Source organism: Pituophis catenifer, unplaced genomic scaffold (assembly GCF_029215685.1).
Source record: "Pituophis catenifer annectens isolate HBS135680 unplaced genomic scaffold, rPitCat1.0.hap2 SCAF_5, whole genome shotgun sequence".
Taxonomy (NCBI): domain Eukaryota; kingdom Metazoa; phylum Chordata; class Lepidosauria; order Squamata; family Colubridae; genus Pituophis; species Pituophis catenifer.
In genome coordinates, this window is record NW_027256885.1 from 16,523,032 (window position 1) to 16,542,684 (window position 19,653).

Below are 19,653 nucleotides of genomic sequence, written 5' to 3' on the forward strand. Positions count from 1 at the left end.
GGTGAGTATGAGGAGGGGGTCGTCTGGTTCCCTCAAGGCTTTCCTCCACCCAGAGAGACCCCCACTCCATTTCCCCAGCTTTGAAATTTTAAGAGGGCAGGACTTCAACTCCCAGAATTCCCCAGCCAGCCATTCATCTTAAAACTTCATCTTAAAGCATCCCAGCTGGGAGATTCTGGGAGTTGAAGCCCACCCCTTTTAAAGCATGCTGGCTGGGGGATCCTGGGAGTTGAAGCCCGCCCCTCTTAAACCGCAACCCTTTTCTTTCTTTCCATGTTCAGTGCTTCAGCCTCCGAACAACCGCACAAGCCCACCCACCCCCTTTTCGAGAAAAACAGGCAGGAGGGTCTCTTTCCCCCCTCCCTCCCACCCACCCACCCACCCAAAGCTGGGAAGGCATTGCTGGTTCCTGAATGAACCATTGTTTGCTTGCCCCGCCTTTCGGCGGGTACCCCATCCAATCCCAGGCATGGAGAGATGCTCAAGAGATGGGCAGGACCAATCGATGGGAATGTAGCCTGGTAGAGGTTGGGCAGGGTGAGGGGAGGGGTCCCGGGGGCAGGCCGGGCGAAGGGGGGCGAGCCTCCCCATGGCTTGTCTGCCCTGATCTTCTGGCAACCGAGCCAGGCCAGAGGGGTATCTTTGGGGTCTCCCTGCCCGCCAGGTGATGTTCGGCTTCCAGCATCCTTTCTCCGCCTGTATCCCTCCTGCATCCTTGGATGGAGCTGGAGAGGTGGGAGCAACCAGGCCAGGCCAAGCCAGCTACCACCAGACCCCTCGTCCCCAGCCACAGAGACTTGGTCAGGTGAGGTTGCATCACATCCACCTGGGGAAACGTCAGGGATATATGGAGCTGGGCCCCAGTTGGGGAGAAGGATGGAGCATGTGCAGAGTGCCTTCCTGCCACCCCCCCTCCATCCTGGCATCCAGCCCAGGGATGGGGAAGGGGAAGTGGAAGTGGTACGGCTTGGCTCGGGAAGTTGGGGGTGCTCCAACAATGGAGGTTTTTGTGGAGAGATCAGACAGCCGTCTGTCTGGAATAGTTAGAGGGTCTCCTGCTTGAGCAGAAGGTGGGACTAGAAGACCTCTAAAGATCCCTTCCAACTCTAATCTCTCAATTTATAATGGTATAGAGAGAAAAGAGAAAAACCTCTTTAAAAAAACAAACAAAAGGAAGTCTTGTAGATGGGTGTTCAAACAACGCAACAGAAAGAGACCAAAGGCACCCAGAAGGGAAAGATTAGTAGACACAAAAAAATCAAAAAGAGATACAAGATTCCAAGAGAGAGAGATAAAAGGCTGACCAAAAAATCAATAAATGATGGAATTTTAGAAAGATCAAGAGATGATGGATAATGAGAAAATATATTAATAAAATGGGAAAATACCATAACCCCAATAAGTTTAGTTTAGTAGATGGTAAATTAAGAGTAGGCAATTTAACTATAGTATTAATGTTAACAGTGTTAAAATTATTGTGAATTTAAAATATTAAGGATTAGAAATGGTGGGGATTTTGAGATATACTCCTGTGATGGATTGAATATTGTTAATAATTGGTGTTATTAGTAATCTATATACAGTATGTGGAATATTGATGCTATGGTGGAATAATGAGTGATTTTTAAAATATCGAACGATAACATTTACTAAGGGATAACAAACACAGGGTGCAAAAAAAAGTTGTTGTTAGTTGCGAAATCGTGTCCGACCCATCGCGACCCCATGGATAAAGTTCCTCCAGGCTTTCCTGTCCTCTACATCCTCTGGAGACCATTTAAGCTCACGCCAACTGCTTCAGTGACTCCATCCAGCCACCTCGTTCTCTGCCGTCCCCTTCTTCTTTTGCCCTCAATCTTTCCCAGCATTAGGCTCTTCTCCAGTGAGTCCTTCCTTCTCATTAGGTGACTAAATATTTGAGTTTCATCTTCAGGACCTGGCCTTCTAAAGAGCAGTCAGGGTTGATCTCCTCTAGTACAGACCGGTTGGATCGCCTTGCAGTCCAAGGGACTCACAGGAGTCTTCTCCAGCACCAGAGTTCAAAGGCCTCCATTCTTTGGCACCCAGCCTTTCTTATGGTCCAACTTTCGCAGCCATACATTGCAACTGGGAAAACCATAGCCTTGACTATACGCACTTTTGTTGGCAGGGTGATGTCTCTGCTTTTTAGTATGCTGTCTAGATTTGCCATCGCTTTCCTCCCCAGGAGCAAGCGTCTTTTAATTTCTTGGCTGCAGTCCCCACCTGCGGAGATCTTGGAGCCCAGGAAAATAAAATCGTGATCTTAGTTTTCTTAATGTTGAGTTTCAAGCCAACTTTTGCACTCTCCTTCTTCACCCGCATCAAGAGGCTCTTTAGTTCCTCTTCACTTTCTGCCATTAAAGTGGTATCATCTGCATATCTGAAGTTGTTGATATTTCTCCCGGCAATCTTAATTCCAGCTTTTGATTCATCTAGCCCCGCCTTTCTCATGATGTGCTCTGCATATAAGTTAAATAGGCAGGGCAACAGTATACAGCCTTGCCGGACTCCTTTCCCAATTTTGAACCAATCGGTGGTTCTGTGTCCAGTTCTCACTGTTGCTTCTTGACCCGCATATAGATTTCTCAAGAGACAAATAAGATGGTCTGGTACTCCCATCTCTTTAAGAACTTGCCACAATTTGTTGTGATCCACACAATCAAAGGCTTTAGCATAGTCAATGAAGCAGAAGTAGATGTTTTTTTGGAACTCCCTAGCTTTCTCCGTGATCCAGCGTATGTTGGCAATTTGATCTCTAGTTCCTCTGCCTCTTCTAAATCCTGCCTGTACTTCTGGTAGTTCTCGATCCACATACTGCTGGAGCCTAGCTTGTAGGATTTTAAGCATAACCTTACTAGCATGAGAAATGAGTGCAATGGTGTGATAGTTTGAACATTCTTTGGCATTGCCCTTCTTTGGAACTGGAATGTAAACTGACCTTTTCCAATCCTGTGGCCACTGTTGACTTTTCCAAATTTGCTGGCAAATTGAGTGTAGCACTTTTACTGCTTCGTCTTTTAAGATTTTGAATAGCTCAGCTGGAATACTGTCACCTCCACTAGCTTTGTTGTTGCTCAGATTTCCTAAAGCCCGTTTGACTTCACATTCTAGGATGTCTGGCTCGAGGTCAGTGACCACCCCATCGTGGTTATCAGGGACGTTAAGCTCATTCTTGTATAGTTCTTCTGTGTAATTTTGCCACCTCTTCCTAATCTCTTCTGCCTCTGTTAGGTCCCTGCCATTTTGGTCCTTTCTCATGCCCATCTTTGCATGAAACGTTTCCTTCCTTTCTCCAATTTTCTTGAAGAGATCTCTGGTCCTTCCTATTCTATTGTTTTCTTCTATTTCTTTGCACTGTTCATTTAAGAAGGCATTCTTATCTCTTCTAGCTATTCTCTGGAATTCTGCATTCAATTTATTTATTTATTTATTTATTTATTTATTTATTTATTTATTTATTTATTTGCAAATATTTATATGCCGCCCTTCTCCGAAAGGACTCAGGGCGGCGAACACAAGTTAAAAAACATACAATAATAAAGGAAAATCCTAATTAAAAACCAATTAAAACAGGGACAAATAAATAATAAAACCCAAGAATCAGAATCAGCCCATTTGTTTTTTTATTGCAAAAGTTTTACAATTACATTTTCACCCCTTTTTCCCCCCCCACCCCCCCCCCAAACTTCCCAACCTCCCTAACCCTCCCTAACCCTCCCCTCCCCCAATCAGCCCATTTGTTGAAACAGCCAAGTCTTTAGGCCTCGATAGAAGGAGCGGAGATCAGGGGCCATCCGGAGCTCGGTGGGTAACTCATTCCAGAGGGCAGGAGCGCCCACAGAGAACGCTCTACCCCTGGACGTCGCCAGCCGACATTGTCTGGTCGACGGTACCCTGAGGAGGGCAGCCCTGTGTGAGCGGACAGGATGGTGGGAGGCGGGTAGGAGATGGTCCTGAGCATCTTCCAGCGTCATATCTTTTTGCCTTTTGGTACTGTTTATGGGGTTTTCATGGGAAAGATACTGGAGTGGGTAAATGTTCATTTAAGCATAAATAACATAAATGTTATTTATGCTTAAATGAATCAATGGGAAAATGTAAAAGGAATATGAAATGAGACTAGTATTGTTTGAAGTTGGAAGATTAGAACTCCACGTATTATTTGTATTATTATTGTTAACATTGTATAAAAAGGACTTGACCCAATCATTTCACTGTCCATAAAATATGTATGTTTATATTGGAAAAGATAAAAAAATTATTAAAAAAAAAAAGATCCCTTCCAACTCTGTTATTCCGAAGGTAGAAGGGGGCTTCTGGAAGGGCCAGGCTACAGTGCCTATCATCCGCAGCCAGTCCAGTGGGATGAATGGAAATTGACCCTCATCCTGCCCCGATAACATCTGCTAATTTAAATTCTCCAGCCAGCATGATTTAAGAGGGGTGGACTCCCAACTCCCAGAATCCCCCAGCCAGAAAGCTTTAAGAAGGGAGGACTTCAACTCCCAGAATTCCCCCAACCAGCATACTTTAAGAGGGGTGGACTTCAATTCCCAGAATTCCATGCTTGTCCGGGAAATCTGGGAGTTGCAGTCCATTCATCTTAAAATTTGCTAAGCTTTTTCATAATAAGCCGAGGACTACATGTGTATTTTTTTTTCATGCCTATTTGTGCATTGCCCAGTCACTCAGTGAGTCTGGGCAGTCCCTCAACATGACCAACCAAGAAATAAATGCAGGCAGTCCTGGACTTACGATGGTTCGTTTAGTGAAGTTACAACCGCCTTGAAAAAAAAGTGACTTGGGACCGTTTTCCAAACTGACGACCGTAGTGGCATCCCCACAGTCACCTGACTCAAAATTCAGACACTCGGCAATCAACTCGTAGTTATGACGGTTGCAGCCTCCCCGGGTGTGTGTGTGTGTGTCACGTGATCCCCTTTTGCGACTTTCCAACCAGCAAAGTCGGCAGGGAAGCTGGATTTGTTTCACAACTGTGTTACTCGCTAAACAACTGCAGTGATTTGCTTAACGACAGTGGTCATAAAATGGTCGTAAAATGAGACAAAAGTACACGAAACGAACACCTCACTGAACGACCGAAATTGTAGGCCGCCATCATGGTCATAAGGACGTAGAGAGACATTGGGGGATGCAACCGGTGTGACTTGTCCCTTCTTCCAATATGCAGGTCCAAACCTGAGGGTGTCCTACTTCGGTTCCTCACAGATCCATCAGGCTTCGGAGGACTCCTGGCATTCTGGCCGAGGACCCTGCCATAGAAGATTTTGGTGATACCTCTGACGAGGCAGTGAGGATGATGAAGGAGGTGGAACGGGACCCAGACAACTGCGGCTACCAAGGAGTTGGTGGGTCTCCAAGCTGATTTGACTCTTCAAATGTGTTTTTTGTTTTTTTTGTCACTTCGCAAAAATTGTTCGCAGACAGACCATGGCCTCTTTGAAAAGATATGTGCTGGGTGGAGAAACATGGTTTAATTTGGAGAGAGGAGAGGATTTGTAGCTCGGGGTTGAACCATGGGGTCCTTGATGCTCTCTGAGCTGGGTGGGTTTCTTGCGAACGTTTTGTGACCCAACTATCTTACATCATCAGTGTTAGGAGGAGGAGGACTGTGGGGTCCTTGGTGCTCTCTGAGCTTGGTGGTATTCTTGCAAATGTTTGATAACCCAACTAGGTAATATCATCAGTGTTAGAAGGGAGGGGGGTTTGTGGAGAGAGGAGGAGGAAGAGGAGGAGAAGGAGGAGGAAGGACTGTGAGGTCCTTGGAGCTCTCTGAGCTTGTTGGTTTCTTCGTAGACATTTCATGACCCAACTAGGTAATATCATCAGTGCTAGGAGGGTGGTTTGCAGAGGTGAGAGGAGGAGGAGGGGGGGGAGCTTGGTGGGTTTCTTGCAGATGTCTCGTGACCCAACTAGGGAGCATCATCAGTGCTAGAAGGGATGGAGGTGGGTGGAGAGGAGGAGGAGAGAATGGGAGGAGGAGGAATGTGGTGTCCTCAGTGCTCTCTGGGCTTGGTGGTTTTCTTACAGATGTCTCGTGACCCAATTAGGGAACGTCATCAGTGCTGGAAGGTAGTGGGGCTTACAAGGAGTAGGAGAAGGAGGGGAAAGAGAAAAAGAGGATGGAAGGAAAGGAAAGGTGTGGAGAGGAGGAGGAGGAGGAGGAAGAAGAGGAAGAGGAAGAACAAGTACTGTGAGGTCCTTGGCAGTCTCTGAGCATGGTGGATTTCTTACGGACGTTTCATGACCCAACTAGGGAACATCATCAGTGCTAGAAGGGAGGAGGAAGAGGAAGGACTGTGGGGGCCTTGGGGGTCTCTCTGAGCTTGGTGGGTTTCTTGTGGACGCCTCATGACCCAACTAGGGAGCTTCATCAGTGCTAGAAGGGATGGAGGCAGGGGTGAAATGTTACCGGTTCGGACCGGTTCTCCCAAACCGGTAGTAAAAAATGCTACTGATTCAGGTGAACCGGTATTTCCGACGATCAGCTGGATGACGATCAGCTGTGATGTGCGATTTATATTAACTAGAATAGTTGGATTTCCTGATTTTTAGCTAATTGAATCGCGTGGCACAGTGGATCCCCCCCCTCGCTGTTCTACTGACCTTTGCAGACTCGGAAGGCTTCAAAACGTTCCTTTTTTAGCGCTGTGCGGGCGTACCTTAGGTGCGCATAACTGGTAGCAGACTTCAGAGGATTTCACCGCTGGATGGAGGTGTGTGAAGAGGAGGAGGAGGATGGAGAGGAGGAGAAGGAGGAGGAGGAAAAGGACTGGGGGGGTTTCTTGGGGGTCTGTCTGAGCTTGGTGGGTTTCTTACAGATTTCTTGTGACCCAACTAGGTAACATTATCAGTGCTAGAAGGGAGGGTGGTTTGCAGAGGCAGAAGGTGGAGGGGGGAATACTGTGGGGTCCTCGTGGTCTCGGAGTTTGGTGGTTTCTTTGTAAACGTTTCATGACCCAACTAGGTAACATCAACAGTGCTAGAAGGGAGGGTGGTTTCCAGAAGTGAGAGGAGGAGGAGAGGGAAGAGGAGGAGATGACTGTGAGGCCCTCGTCCTCTCTGAGCTTGGTGGTTTCCTTGCAGACGTTTCATTACCAAACTAGGTAACATCATCAGGCTCTGCACCTCACCAACTCTCAGAAGAACAGGAAATTCACTTTCTTCTGCTTTTCCTTCCCCAGAAGAGAGCTGGCAGCCAAAAATTATTAAGCAGGAAGAGGAGGAAGACGATGGGTTGGAGATTCAGCTTAACCGGCTGGAGGTTGCCGCCACCACGCAATGTGCCACCAACGGACTCCACCAGGTCGCACAAAAATGAACAGTCCTGAGCCCGTTCTGCTGGGCTCCGGGGCCGCCAATGAGGAGATCCTATTGGTGGACTACCGAGTTAGTCCTTTCGTTCGAGGGTGCAGACCCCAACTGGTGGAGCTGCCCCACTGGTGCCTGGAATGCGGCAAAAGCTTCGGCTTGAAGTCTGAGCTGGAAATGCACCAGTCCAAGCATGCAGGGCAGAATTCCTACATCTGCGGCAACTGCAGCCGGAGCTTCATGGAGCACATGGTGCTGTCGGGGCAGGGCGCCTGTGCCACAGGACACCCCTTCAACCTTTCCAGGAGCCGGAGAAAGGGACCGTTCCTACCCAGCGAAGCCGGGGTGCAACGCAAGGAGCGTAAGGAACTGTCTCTGCAGGAGAAAGTCCGTGTTCTGGAGATGCTCGAAGGGCCCAAGGTCTCGCAGAGCGAACTGGCCAAGCGGTTCGGGGTGTCTCAACCCCAAATTTGCCGTATCATCAAGAACAAAGAACGCATCCTGGCTGAATGGGGGAAAAACACCAACCCGGGTCGCAAACGGAAGCTGGAGGACAAAGGTCCGGCTGGCGGCGACCGAGCATTCTTGCAGTGGTTCGAACACAGCTGCGGACACCCATTCCCTGCCGAGGGGAAACTTTGGCAAGAGAAAGTCACCTTCAGAGGCAGAGAACCAGGCTTGGAGTCCACCCTCCAGTGGCCAAAGAGCTCCCCGGCCAAGCCAAAAACGGGCCCCAGGAGGTCCCTCCCAGAGAAATGGAGCCGGGAACTTCTTGAGGAGGACGGCGATGAAGACGAGAATCGCTGGGGAAGTACGACGCTGCCCTGTATCCTCAGCCACTACGACCTTCCCAACGTCTATGCTTGTGGGGAGACGGGGATGCTGTTTAGAGCGACCCCCGAGCACCTGGTGTCCCGGAGAGGTGGCAAAGCCCACGACCAGCTGACCGTCTTGCTCTGTGCCAACATGGACGGCTTGGATAAAAAGGACGTGTTGATTGTGGGCAAGGCTGCGCAGCCGTTTGGTGGCCTTCAGGGATTGTCTTCTGCAACCTACAAGACGAACAATAGGGCCTGGATGACCCCCACCATCTTTTCCGAGTGGCTTCAGAAGTTCAACGAGGAGATGAAACAGCAGGAGAGGCGGGTGGTGCTCTTCGTCACGCAGTGCGGCATCCATCCCTATGCAGAGCTCTCCAACGTCCAGATGGTCTTCATGCCTCCTCACCTTGCCTGGTTGCCTCCTCTGGAGCAAGGAGTCATCCAGAATTTTAAGTGTCACTACCGGAGAAGGATGCTGACTCATCTCTTGGTCAAGGACCATGGCAAAGTCTCCAGCCCCACCAGTAAACTATCCAGGTTCCTTACCTTTCTGGATGCTGTCCACCTGGTGGTCCAAGCGTGGTCGGAGGTGTGTCCTCAAACCATAGCAAACTCTTTCAAAGCGGCCGGCTTCAGCATGAATCCCCGTCTACTGACCCCTCCGTTGGAAGTGGTCCGAGCTCTGGGCTGCAAGGATCAAGACCAGTTTGAGCAGTTCGTTTTGATGGACGAAGGGTTGGAGTGTTTTGGAGACCAGGAGAGTGTGGACCCAACGAAGGAAGTCCCTCAACCCCAAGAACCCATCTCAGCGAGAGCAGAAGAGGAGGAGGAGAAGGAGGAACCAGCCCTCTTCCTCTGTCCCTCCAAAACCGACGTTGTGGACAGCTTGGCGAAGCTGCGGCGCTACCTGGAGTGCCATGCAGTGTCGCCCAACACCTTCCAGACGTTCTACCAACTGGAGGACCTGATCCACACCCTGGCTCTGTCCGACATTCAGTTAGTCAGAGCCAAACCCTGCGAAGACTGACTCCCAACGTAGACCTTGAATGGACAAAGTGCTCCGGATCCTGAAATGGGTGTCCAGAAATCCATCAAGGCATGCTTTTGGGCTTCTGGACACCCTGTAGAGTCTCCAAGTAGTTTTTGGCATGTAGTGTTGAGTGAGAATCCTGCCATTTTCCTCCTGAGAGTTAGCGGCATGCAGAGAAGAACTGCAGAGTAGCAGGTTTCTAGCGAGAAACGAGGGGGAGAAAACTCACCCACCCGCTTCTTGCAGAGAATCTGGGGAGGGGGTGGTGGACAGCAGGGGTCTTTCATTTGGCCCATCCTGGCTTCTGCTTACACATCAAAGGCGAGTTTGTTCTCGATGTCGAATTGTGGTTTCTAGACCATAGTTCAGACTGGGTACCCCTCTCTGATAGTGGTTAACGGCAGGTTTGCAAATGTAGAAATGCAGCCATGTGTAAATAACAGAAAGGCCTGGGAGTTCCCAGGGAGGGGCCAAACCATGACACCCCCCCCCCACATGCAAATGATGGGAGTCGGTCCCCTCCAATGGATGCAAAGGACAGCCTCTGCACCCCTCGTACAAGGGGCTCAGGGCCTCTTCCTGACTTGTACGGGACACCGTACGTCGAAGAGGTGACATCAGTCCCTCGGCCTGTACGGGCAACGTACCCCTGTAGAGAAGGAGTAGCATGATCAACGATGTTGGGGGGACTTAAGGCTTAACGGTTGGGGAAAGGGGATGTTAGGGGTCACGGGGCCCGAACGGAAGGTCTTCTGACATCCTGAAGGACACGGTGACCAGGCTTAGGAGGACGCCACAGCATATCAGGCTGACGGAGGTTGCTTAGTGCCAGGATGGCAGCAACCGAAGATGACCCACTTCTCTGGGGAGCTTCTGTGGGACCTCAACCTTGGGGTAGCGTTCCATTTCAAGCCCTGCTTGGCCACCAGCAGTGGAACAGACCACCCCGTGAAAAAGTTCTCCTTGGAGAAGACTGCTGGATAAAGCCCAGAAGCTACATTAGGGCAACAGCGGCGCTGAGAGAGAACAACTTTGGAGTTTCCCAGAATTCCCCTGCTTTTGGAGAATAAGAGGGAGGGGCAGAGAAGGATGCTTAGAGCCCCTGGGCACCCAAAGGGACTCTGACTTCACGAGTAGAAATGGTCTTCTGACTGGATGCCAATAAAGTGTTGAAAGGCTGATTTCTGTAGTGGGTGTCTATGTATGTCAGTGTGTTGCTTTGCACACAGACACAAGGGCAGCCCCATTCTGCATCACAGTAATAATTGCACAACTTCGTTGGCACACTCAGGTTTGCTTTGTTCTCTTCACAGCCTCACAACCACAACACAAATTTTTTTTATCTCTCATCTATACCCTGTTTCCCCCAAAATAAGACAACCCCTGATAATAAGCCCAATCGGGCTTTTGAGCGCATGGCAATAAGGCCAAGCAGTTATTTCAGGGTTCAAAAAAATATAAAACAGGGTCTTATTTTCGGGAAAACACTATATATCATCTATCTTATCTTATCTATCATCTATCTATCTTGTCTCTCTATCCATCCATTATCTCTACCTAACTAATCTACTATCGATGCATCCATCCAATTCATCCCTCCTTCCATCTCCTGTGTTTGTCTTTATCTATCAATCTATCTGTATCTATCCATCCATCATCTCTCTACCTACCGTAACTAATCTGTCAATCCATCCATCAACCCAATTCATCCCTCCTTCGTGTATGTCTTATCTATCATCTATCTATAGCTACCTATCTCTTTATCTATCTATCATCTATCATGTCTCTCTCTATCCATCTCTCTACCTAACTAAACTACTGTCAATCCATCCATCCAATTAATCCCTCCTTCCATCTCTGTCTGTCTTTGTCTTATTTCTCTCTCTCTCTCTACCTCTATCCATCCATTATCTATCTACTGTTCATCCATCCATCCATCCATCCACCCAATTCATCCCTCCTTCCATCTCTCCTTTGTTGTTCTCTCTCTTGTTCTCTCTCTCCCTCTACCTACCTACCTACGTATCTTATCATCTCTTACCTCTCTATCCTATCAATCTATCATCTATTCTATATAAATCCATATATCATATGTTTATCCATCTATCCAACCATCCACCCACGTACATATATACGTGTCTATATCTATTTATACCTATTATCTATCCATTCCATCATCCATCCATCTGTTCCTCCATCAATTTCTCTTATCTATCTAGCCATCCAATCGTCCCTCCCTCTATCCATCCAATCATCTATTATCTACCTACATCCATTCATCATCTCTACATCTATACACAACTGTCTGACTCCCTTCACAAATGTGGCGATTCACTTAACAACAGTGGCAAGAAAGACCGTCAAATGGGACCAAAACCTCCTTTTGCAACTGTCTCGCTCAGTGGCAGAAATTTGCAGCTCAGTTGTGGTTGTTATGTCCAGGACTACCTATATTATAATTGTCAATTAGTGTGAGAAGCTGTTTTTTTTTTAATTTAATTTTTGAATGTTTTAATTAAAAAAATTAGTTCCAAACAGAATATAAGATTTATTGTCTCCGAATTCTGAACTTTTTTTCTTTTTTAAATCAAACAAGACTTTTGCAATATGCTTTGTGTGTGTTCTAATGGCATTTGCAAACGTTTTAACAATCCCAATGCAACACCTTTCTAGCAGGGGTGAAATGCTGCGAACTGGTACTAATAAAAGCTACCGGTTCAGGCGAATCGGTAGTAAAAAGTTACCGGTTTGTCCGAACTGGTATTTCCGACGATCAACTGTGCCGTTCGATTTATATTTGCTAGAAAGCAGGAAATCCTGTTTTCTAGCTAATCTAAATCGTGCGGCACAGCTGTTCCCCCCCGCTGTTTTACTTACCTTCAAAAGACTCCTTTTTCCGCGTGAACTGTGTGTTTGGTGCACACTGTGCATGCAAGCACGCATGTGCGTTTGGCGTGCACTGCACATGTGCACGCAGCGAACCGGTGGCAACTCACTGAGGATTTCACCACTGCTTTCTAGACAATGTTTCTCAACCTTGGAAACTTTTAAGGCAGATGGACTTCAGTTCCCAGAATTCCTCAGTCAGCATGTGTTAAATTGTGTAGACTTCAATTCCCAGAATTCCCCAGCCAGCACAGCTGTCTAGGGAATCCTTGGAGTTGAAGTCCACCCGTCTTAAAAGTTGCCAAGCTTGAGAAACATTGTTCCGGAGCACTGTGGGTAATGAACACTTACAAAATCCCAACTATTATTCATATATGCAGATTTTAAAAAAATGAATATTCATTAGCTCGTGCCCAAATCAAATAAATCTTTTTTCCCAGTGAAAGCAGCTGATAGAACATTGTGAGTTCCCAAAAAACGGATTCCCATTGCAAATTCTGAGCTTGTTCATGCCTGGCACCAAGGACTTAATATGGAACCCAGAGGTGGAAGGAACCCAGAGGTCATCTAGTCCAACCCCAGCCCTGGTGAAAGATTCCACCGCCATTTCTACACCCGATGCATCAGTTGTTGTTGTTGGTTGTTTAATGACCCCGTAATCCCTTGCGGGGTGTAGTCGGGGCAACTGAATGGAGCTGCGTGTTTACTGGCCGGATGACCTTCCTGTCACCAATGCGGAGTTTTTGCAGCAGATATATATTGCTCAAAAAAATAAAGGGAACACAAGCAGAAGACATCCGAGATCTGAATGAATGAAATAGCCTTATTAAATACTTCGTTCTTTACATACAGTAGTTTATACACTGCTCAAACAACTAAAGGGAACACAAAACTACTGTATGTAACGAACAAACTATTTAATAAGGCTATTTCATTCATGTCTTCTGCTTGTGTTCCCTTTATTTTTTTGAGCAGTGTATTTTCATTGTGCCCAGAGAAATATCAGCCTCTACCTAGGATTGAACTCGCAGTCTCCTGATTGTGAGGCGAGAGCTCCACCTCTAGGCCACTGCACCACTCTACCCGATGCATCAGTGAAGCTTTGAAATCTGCCAACGGCTGTTGACTCAGACAGTTTGAGGCCGTGTTTCTCCACCGTTGCCCCTTTAAGACGTGTGGACTTCAACTCCCAGAATTCCATGCTGGCTGGGGAATTCTGGGAGTCGAAGTCCACACAGCTTCGGAGTAGAGAAGTGCTTCCTGAAAGGGAGAAATCGAGAAGACAGATGGACTGTCTAGCATTCCCAGTGTCTATGGCCTTTTGCGATCAGGATCACCCCTCAATGGTGATGGGACCCAGGAACCAGAGCAGCGATGGGCTCAGGAGTAGCCAGGTTGCAGACGGGCTGCTGTCCTGATCTCTCCTGACTATGTCAGACCTGGTTAAGGGTTGTGACTCGGGACAGAACCTGGGTTTTACATCCCTGCAGCTCCTCATTCTGTGTAGAGGTCATCCGATGCTGAACATAAATTGAGTTTTTCTCTTAAGACAGGGGTCCATAACCCCCGGGGCTGCAGTCCACTACCGGGCCTTGAGCCATTCAGAACTGGGCCATAGAAGTGATGGGTGAGCGTGTGCGAAATCCGGACTAATACCGGATTGTGCACTTGCGCAAGCAGCAGCCGAAAGCATGCACACTCGCTTTTTCAACGAGCATGCTGGCCTGTTGTGACCCCGACTCCCGAGCCTGTCCTAACAGAGGAAGAGGACTCAGAAGGTGATGGGGAGGAACTGACAAGGCCTCCCTCTCCAGGACCCTCCTTTCTGGGAATGCCTCAGGTTCCATCCGAAGGCCAGGAGGAACAGCCTGGGATGTGCCAGGAGGAAGGCATATCGGAGCACCAATTGATAGGGAGCGAGGAGGATGAATCCTGGCTTGATCCCAGGCAGCGTTGGAGGGAGAAGCGTGCGCAGCAACGGAAGAGGCGTGGGAGGGCCAGAGATTGAGCTGAGTCACGGAGCCACGTCCCACCAGGAATAAAAGTGGGTGGGATTGCTCTTTAGGCTTTGTGACAGACAAAGTCTCGGCCAGTCCACCCAACTGCACTGGAAACAAGCCAACACCAGACTGGAATAAAGCAGTTGCAATCCTTTAATTAGGTTCAGCACAGCAAACACAGGCAGGAGAAAGGCACAAGCCGGAAACAAGGTTTAAAGTTAGCGCTACACGCAATCGCAGTGTAGCGCCTTTTATATACACAGCAATAAATCAAGTGGCAATTAAACAGTTAACATCACCCCTCCTTCCTCTAGCAGGCCTGTAGGAGGAGCGTGCCTCTGTTACATCACAAGGCAGCGTCATCTGCAAACTCCATGCCCCCCTATCTCCGATGAAAGAGTTTGCTTCGTTTTGTGCGCGAGTGGTAAAGACTTCTCAAACAGCTGATGACACGCCCCCGGAGAGTTCAGCAGCTTGCCCCCTCCTCGTCGTCCTCCCCAGTGATGGCGAGACCCAACCGAGGCTCGACACAAAGTTAAACCCTGAAAGTCACATCGTGATCTCTGAAATTCGGCTTGGATATATTTTGGACTGAACATTGACTAAACTCTTGTCTCGTGGATAATTTGTTGCTCCTGGAACGGACTGAAGATAAGTCCTCTTCTGCGTTATGGGAGTGAAAACGGTCTTGGCAGGCATTCAGCAGTTCGCTGCCAAAACCTTGGTCTGCCAAGAATTCTAATCTGTTTACCTAATAAAATATTGGCAGGCGTGCTTGGTATTACGTTTGCCTGTGTGAGGAAGGGGGACAGAACATGGCCACTCACACAAATGGAGCCACATGCGTGCACTTGCCCAACTCTTGTGCAGAACCATACCCTCTACCCTCCCCCAGCCACGTCACAATGCAGGAAACTTTGGGGAACTCAAAGTTTAGAGAACTTAAGACAAAGTTCTCCTTCGCCATGTCCTCTGGCCACAGAAAGGTGGAAGAATGAGAAACACACTTGTACAGCCCACCTTCTTCAAACTGCAAAACTTAGTGCCAGCAAGGCCCTTCCCACCGCCCCTCTCTGCAAATCTGCTCTTCGTCCCACCCATATCAAAGATGGTGGCCCCTAAAAGCTCCCGCCTGTGCTTTCAAACTCGCGTCTCTTTCTGTATGGAAGTGCCATCCTCATCGGTGTCTCCTCCGATGTAAGGCGAGATATTTGGCCTGCGTAAATGTCCTGCTACAGTCGGTGCACACAAAGGGTCTCCTTGGTACAAGGGTGGGGGGCTTCTGGTTTGCTCCTGCCGCTTTGTCAACAGGCTCGGAGACTAGCAGGGTCTCTTTTGGCTGGATGGGAAGCAATGGACTTGGCCCCCCGTACCCAAGACCCTTCCTCTCCTTCTGGGTCCGGAGGTGAGCCTGCATGATGTTTTCTTCCCGAAAGCGCTTCTCACATTCAGGGCACCAATACGGCTAGTCCTGCATATCACACACCTTCCTGAGGGCCAGGGCTTCACCGTCGCTCTCCGTGAACAGGTGCTGCTCTCTGCGGTAACTTGTTGGTGGCTCTTGAGGTGCTGCAACTGGCTGCAGGTCTTCCTGCACAGCAGGCAATGGTAGGGGCATTCACCCGTGTGTATCCGGTGGTGGATGGTCAGCATGGTCTGGTTACAGAAGGTCTTCCCAAATTTGTGGAAGCTGTACGGCTGCTCACCAGTGTGCACCCACAGGTGGTTGATCAGTGGCTGCTTCTGGGCGTACTGCTTGCCACAGGTGGTGCACGCGAAGCACTTCTTTCCTGTGTGCACCCGCCGGTGAGTCTTGACGTGTTGGCTTTGGCCGAAACACTTCCCACACTGTGTGCAGGAGAAGGGTCATTCTCCGTCATGGACCTTCAGGTGGGACAACAGGGTATGTTTGAGCCAGAAGGTGTGCCTGCAAACCGGACAGGTGAACGGCCGCTACGTCAAGTGTGTTGCTTGGTGCTTGTGCAGGTTCTGCTGCCGGTTGAAGCTCTTCCCACACTGCGCGTAGCCGTGCATCCTCAGTTGGTGCAGCACCTGGAGCTTGGTGGTGAGAAATTCCGTGGCCTTAGGGACGGAACCCAGGTCAGCAGGGTCCTTCCTGCACAGATGGGTTTTGAGGTGACGCCTGAGGTCGCTCTGGGTGGGGAAGGCTTTGGGGCAGAGGAGACACTCGAACGGGCGCTCCCTGGTATGCGTCCGGATGTGGATGGTCATGGCCACATTTGTCAGGAAGGTCTTATCACACTCGGGGCACTTCGGTGGGTTCATCTTAGTTGTCACCCATGGGAGTCACCCAGTGTTGGCCTCGGACGCTGTGGGTCTAGTCTGCCTTCCTGGAGTCTCTGCTCACGGATGCGGGGTCTTTCACCTCCTCTTGACCTGGGACACCCACTGCCGGATTGGCCTCTCCTCCCTCCACATCTTTGGCCATCGGGATCCCATTGCCTGCTGGGAGGACAGAAGAGACAAACCCACCATCAAGGCAGCGCTGCGATTCCCAGCATCCGTCGTGTGGGACGAGAGCACAATTCTAGGAAAGCTGGTCCACTCCTAACCTTCGTTTCCTGTTGGCTAACAAAGAAGAAAAAGGACAGGGAGACGGACAAGCAATTGAACCCGGGACCAGGAGACACCCCCCCCCCAGTAACAGGAACCCACCCGCTAAGAGACCACCCCTCAACAATTTTAGAAGCGTGTGCATTTGGTGGGGAGGAGCATGGGTGTCAGTGGCTGCGGGTCCCAACGACTGTTGATCAGCCTGAAATCCTAGTCCAATGATGGTGAACAGTAATGCTATTCAGACGGTTCTATCTGGTTCGGTTGAACCAGTAGCGGCGGCTGCGGGAGGCTCCGCCCGCCCACCCGGATGTCAGCATGTCCCGTATTTGATGCTCTGCGCATGCGCGTACTCCCATTTGTGAACCAGTAGTGAAGGTAAGTGAATACCACCCCTGATGGTGAACCTATGACACGTGTGTCGAAGGTGACACGCCATGACATTTTGTGTGACATGCCAGAGTTCGCCAAGACCTACAACAACACCTACAGTTTGCCCGTGACTTACAACAGTTCATTTAATGACCGTTCAAAGTTCAATGGCACTGAAAGAAGTGACGTATGACCAGTTTTCTCATTTACGACCGTTGCAGCATCCTCATGGTCATGTGATCAAAATTCAAAATTCAGACATTTACAACTGACTCATATTTATGACAGTTGCTGTGTCCTGGGGTCATGTGATCCCCTTTTGCGACCTTCTGACCAGCAAAGTCAATGGGGGAGCCATATTCACTTAACCTTGTGACTAACTTAACCGCTGCAAGGATTCACTTAACAATGGTGGCAAGAAAGGTTGTAAAATGAGACAACAAAATTCACGTCACAAATGTCTCGCTTACCAACAGAAACGTTGGGCTCAATTGCGGTTTTAAGTCAAGGACTACCTCCGTAGATCAACAGTGTTCTTCCATTTCTCTACATGTAAACCTTGAGTTACAACCACAGCCAGCCGCGGGGGAAAGGTGAGCAGTAGGAGTCGGAGAATGCACCATTCCTCAACTCCGGCCTTGCCGCAGAGCCGCTGCCTGCTTGCCCTTCACCACGCGGCTCCGCCCACCTGCCCCATTCCTCGGAGTCGGGGAATACACCATTCCCGGACTCCTACTGCTCACCTTTCTCCCGTGGCTGGCTGTCAGCGCCCGAAAGGTACCAGAGTCGCTCACTCTCCTTCTTGAATGGGCCGCTCTGGTCCACGCGCCGGCTGCGCAAGCGCACATCCAACCTGCCGCTGAATTAAATAAACTGTGTGCTTGTGCAGCCGGCGCATGGACCAGAGCGGCTCATTCAAGAAGGAGAGTGAGTGACTCTGGTACCTTTCGAGCGCTTGCCTTCCCTGACAGCCAGCCACGGGAGAAAGGTGAGCAGTAGGAGTCCGGGAATGGTGCATTCCCCGAGTTCGGGGAATGGGGCGGGTGGGCGGATCCTCCAGCTGCCATTGCTACCGGTTCTCTGAACCACTGGCCATCATCGCTACCTACTTGCCCGAGCCGGTCCGAACCAGGAGCATTTCACCCCTGGGATTATTCCTGTAAAGAGTATACCCTGAGCTATGCCATTTTAAGTACCTTATTTTACCTTGTATAACCTGATTATATAACTGAGCAATAAGAACATGAGAAGAGGAATTGTTTTGCTTCTGTGATGCTTATTTTGCAGGATATGTGATGCATATTTTTGAGGAAATGGATGTTCTGGTAAAATTCCGAAATGAGTCTGTTTGGGGCCTGCCCATTCCAGAAGGGGAAGTCCACAAATAACGATACCATGTAGCATGGAAACATCTGTGTAGGGTATTTTCGAAGAGTATTGTTGGATGGGAATTTCCAGGGTGGAACATGTGCCAAATATGTTATATAAGACCTGAAACCAATTCCCTGGTGGACCGTTTGTATCCGTTTGTATCGGGCTTCTGTATCCTGAAAACTGTATTTAAACCGTGTAATCGAAGTGGTCAGACGTCCTCTCTTTCATGGAAGGACCCTTTTGCAAAAGCTTGAAATATATATATATAGCTTTATATATTTTTTTAAAATAAATCTGCTGTTTTTTCTTGTTCATGCTCTCTGTGTCACTTATTATAAGGTAATGCTGATTTTCTGCATTCAACAATTGGCGCCCGAATGGGACTTGAAGACGTCCTTCTGGAGTGGAATTTTTACCTGAGGACCGGTGGGTACCCACGCTGATTTTAGCGATCCGGACCGGGTGATTCTTTTCCAGAGGGAATTGCTCTTCTTTAACCTGATGTGACATAGACCTGAACAACTGAGCAGGGAAGTCTGAGCCGTGCGGGACCAGGAATACAGTGCACTGACCCAGAGTGAGTATAAGTACGGGGTACTTATGGGGTGTCTCACTGGGGTGGTCTGACTCCTTGAATGTCTGGTGCTGTGTGGATGTTGAGATGCATTAGACGTGATTAGTACTCACGTTGAACATGCTAACCTGAGCTTTCCTCTGCGGTTCCATTTTCTGGGCGACGAGTGGTCAGAGGCTAAGCGTGTTGAGTGGCTTTTTAAGGGAAAAGGAGTTCAAGGAGGGAAGTGTCGGCTTTAGCTATAAATAGATAAGTAACTATGGGGCCCCGATATGGAATATTTGTTAAGGATCCTGAGAAATTTACTGAATGAAAGATAAGGAATCTATGTCTCTTCTATCCCTTTTACTATGTTGATGCTGTTATGGGTGGAAGGAGTAGAAATACTGTAGTGGTATACAGATCTTTCAGATCTTTCTCATTCTTGAATGAGGCAGAAACCTCTGAAAGAATGAGGGTAAAGAAGGAAAGGTTTATTGTTCTTCCTACCTGAGGTTAAATGTGATGTGATATGATTTCTGTCGTGATAGTGATATGTGTGTGCCGGTAAATTAAGTGAACTTCTTGGCTTGAGCTTGGAGCTGTGGAAAACAGGTGGTGGTTAGGGCCTGAAATCATGTTTTTGATTAGAAACCACATCCTAAAGTTTTCCACTGCTTGTTACGAGTA

At 48.7% G+C, this 19,653-nt stretch overlaps 1 protein-coding gene and 1 pseudogene across 1 annotated transcript; one reads left to right on the forward strand and one right to left on the reverse strand.

The window, feature by feature from the left end:
- The first annotated feature begins 5,338 nt into the window (after positions 1–5,338).
- On the forward strand, positions 5,339–9,201 carry LOC139317469 (tigger transposable element-derived protein 3-like). Its single transcript, XM_070944536.1, is given in 3 exon segments — positions 5,339–5,390; positions 7,227–7,358; positions 7,361–9,201. Coding segments are annotated over 3 exon segments (2,025 nt in total).
- Positions 9,202–15,267: 6,066 nt separating this feature from the next.
- Positions 15,268–16,391, reverse strand: LOC139317582 (gastrula zinc finger protein XlCGF26.1-like; annotated as a pseudogene).
- Positions 16,392–19,653: the final 3,262 nt, after the last annotated feature.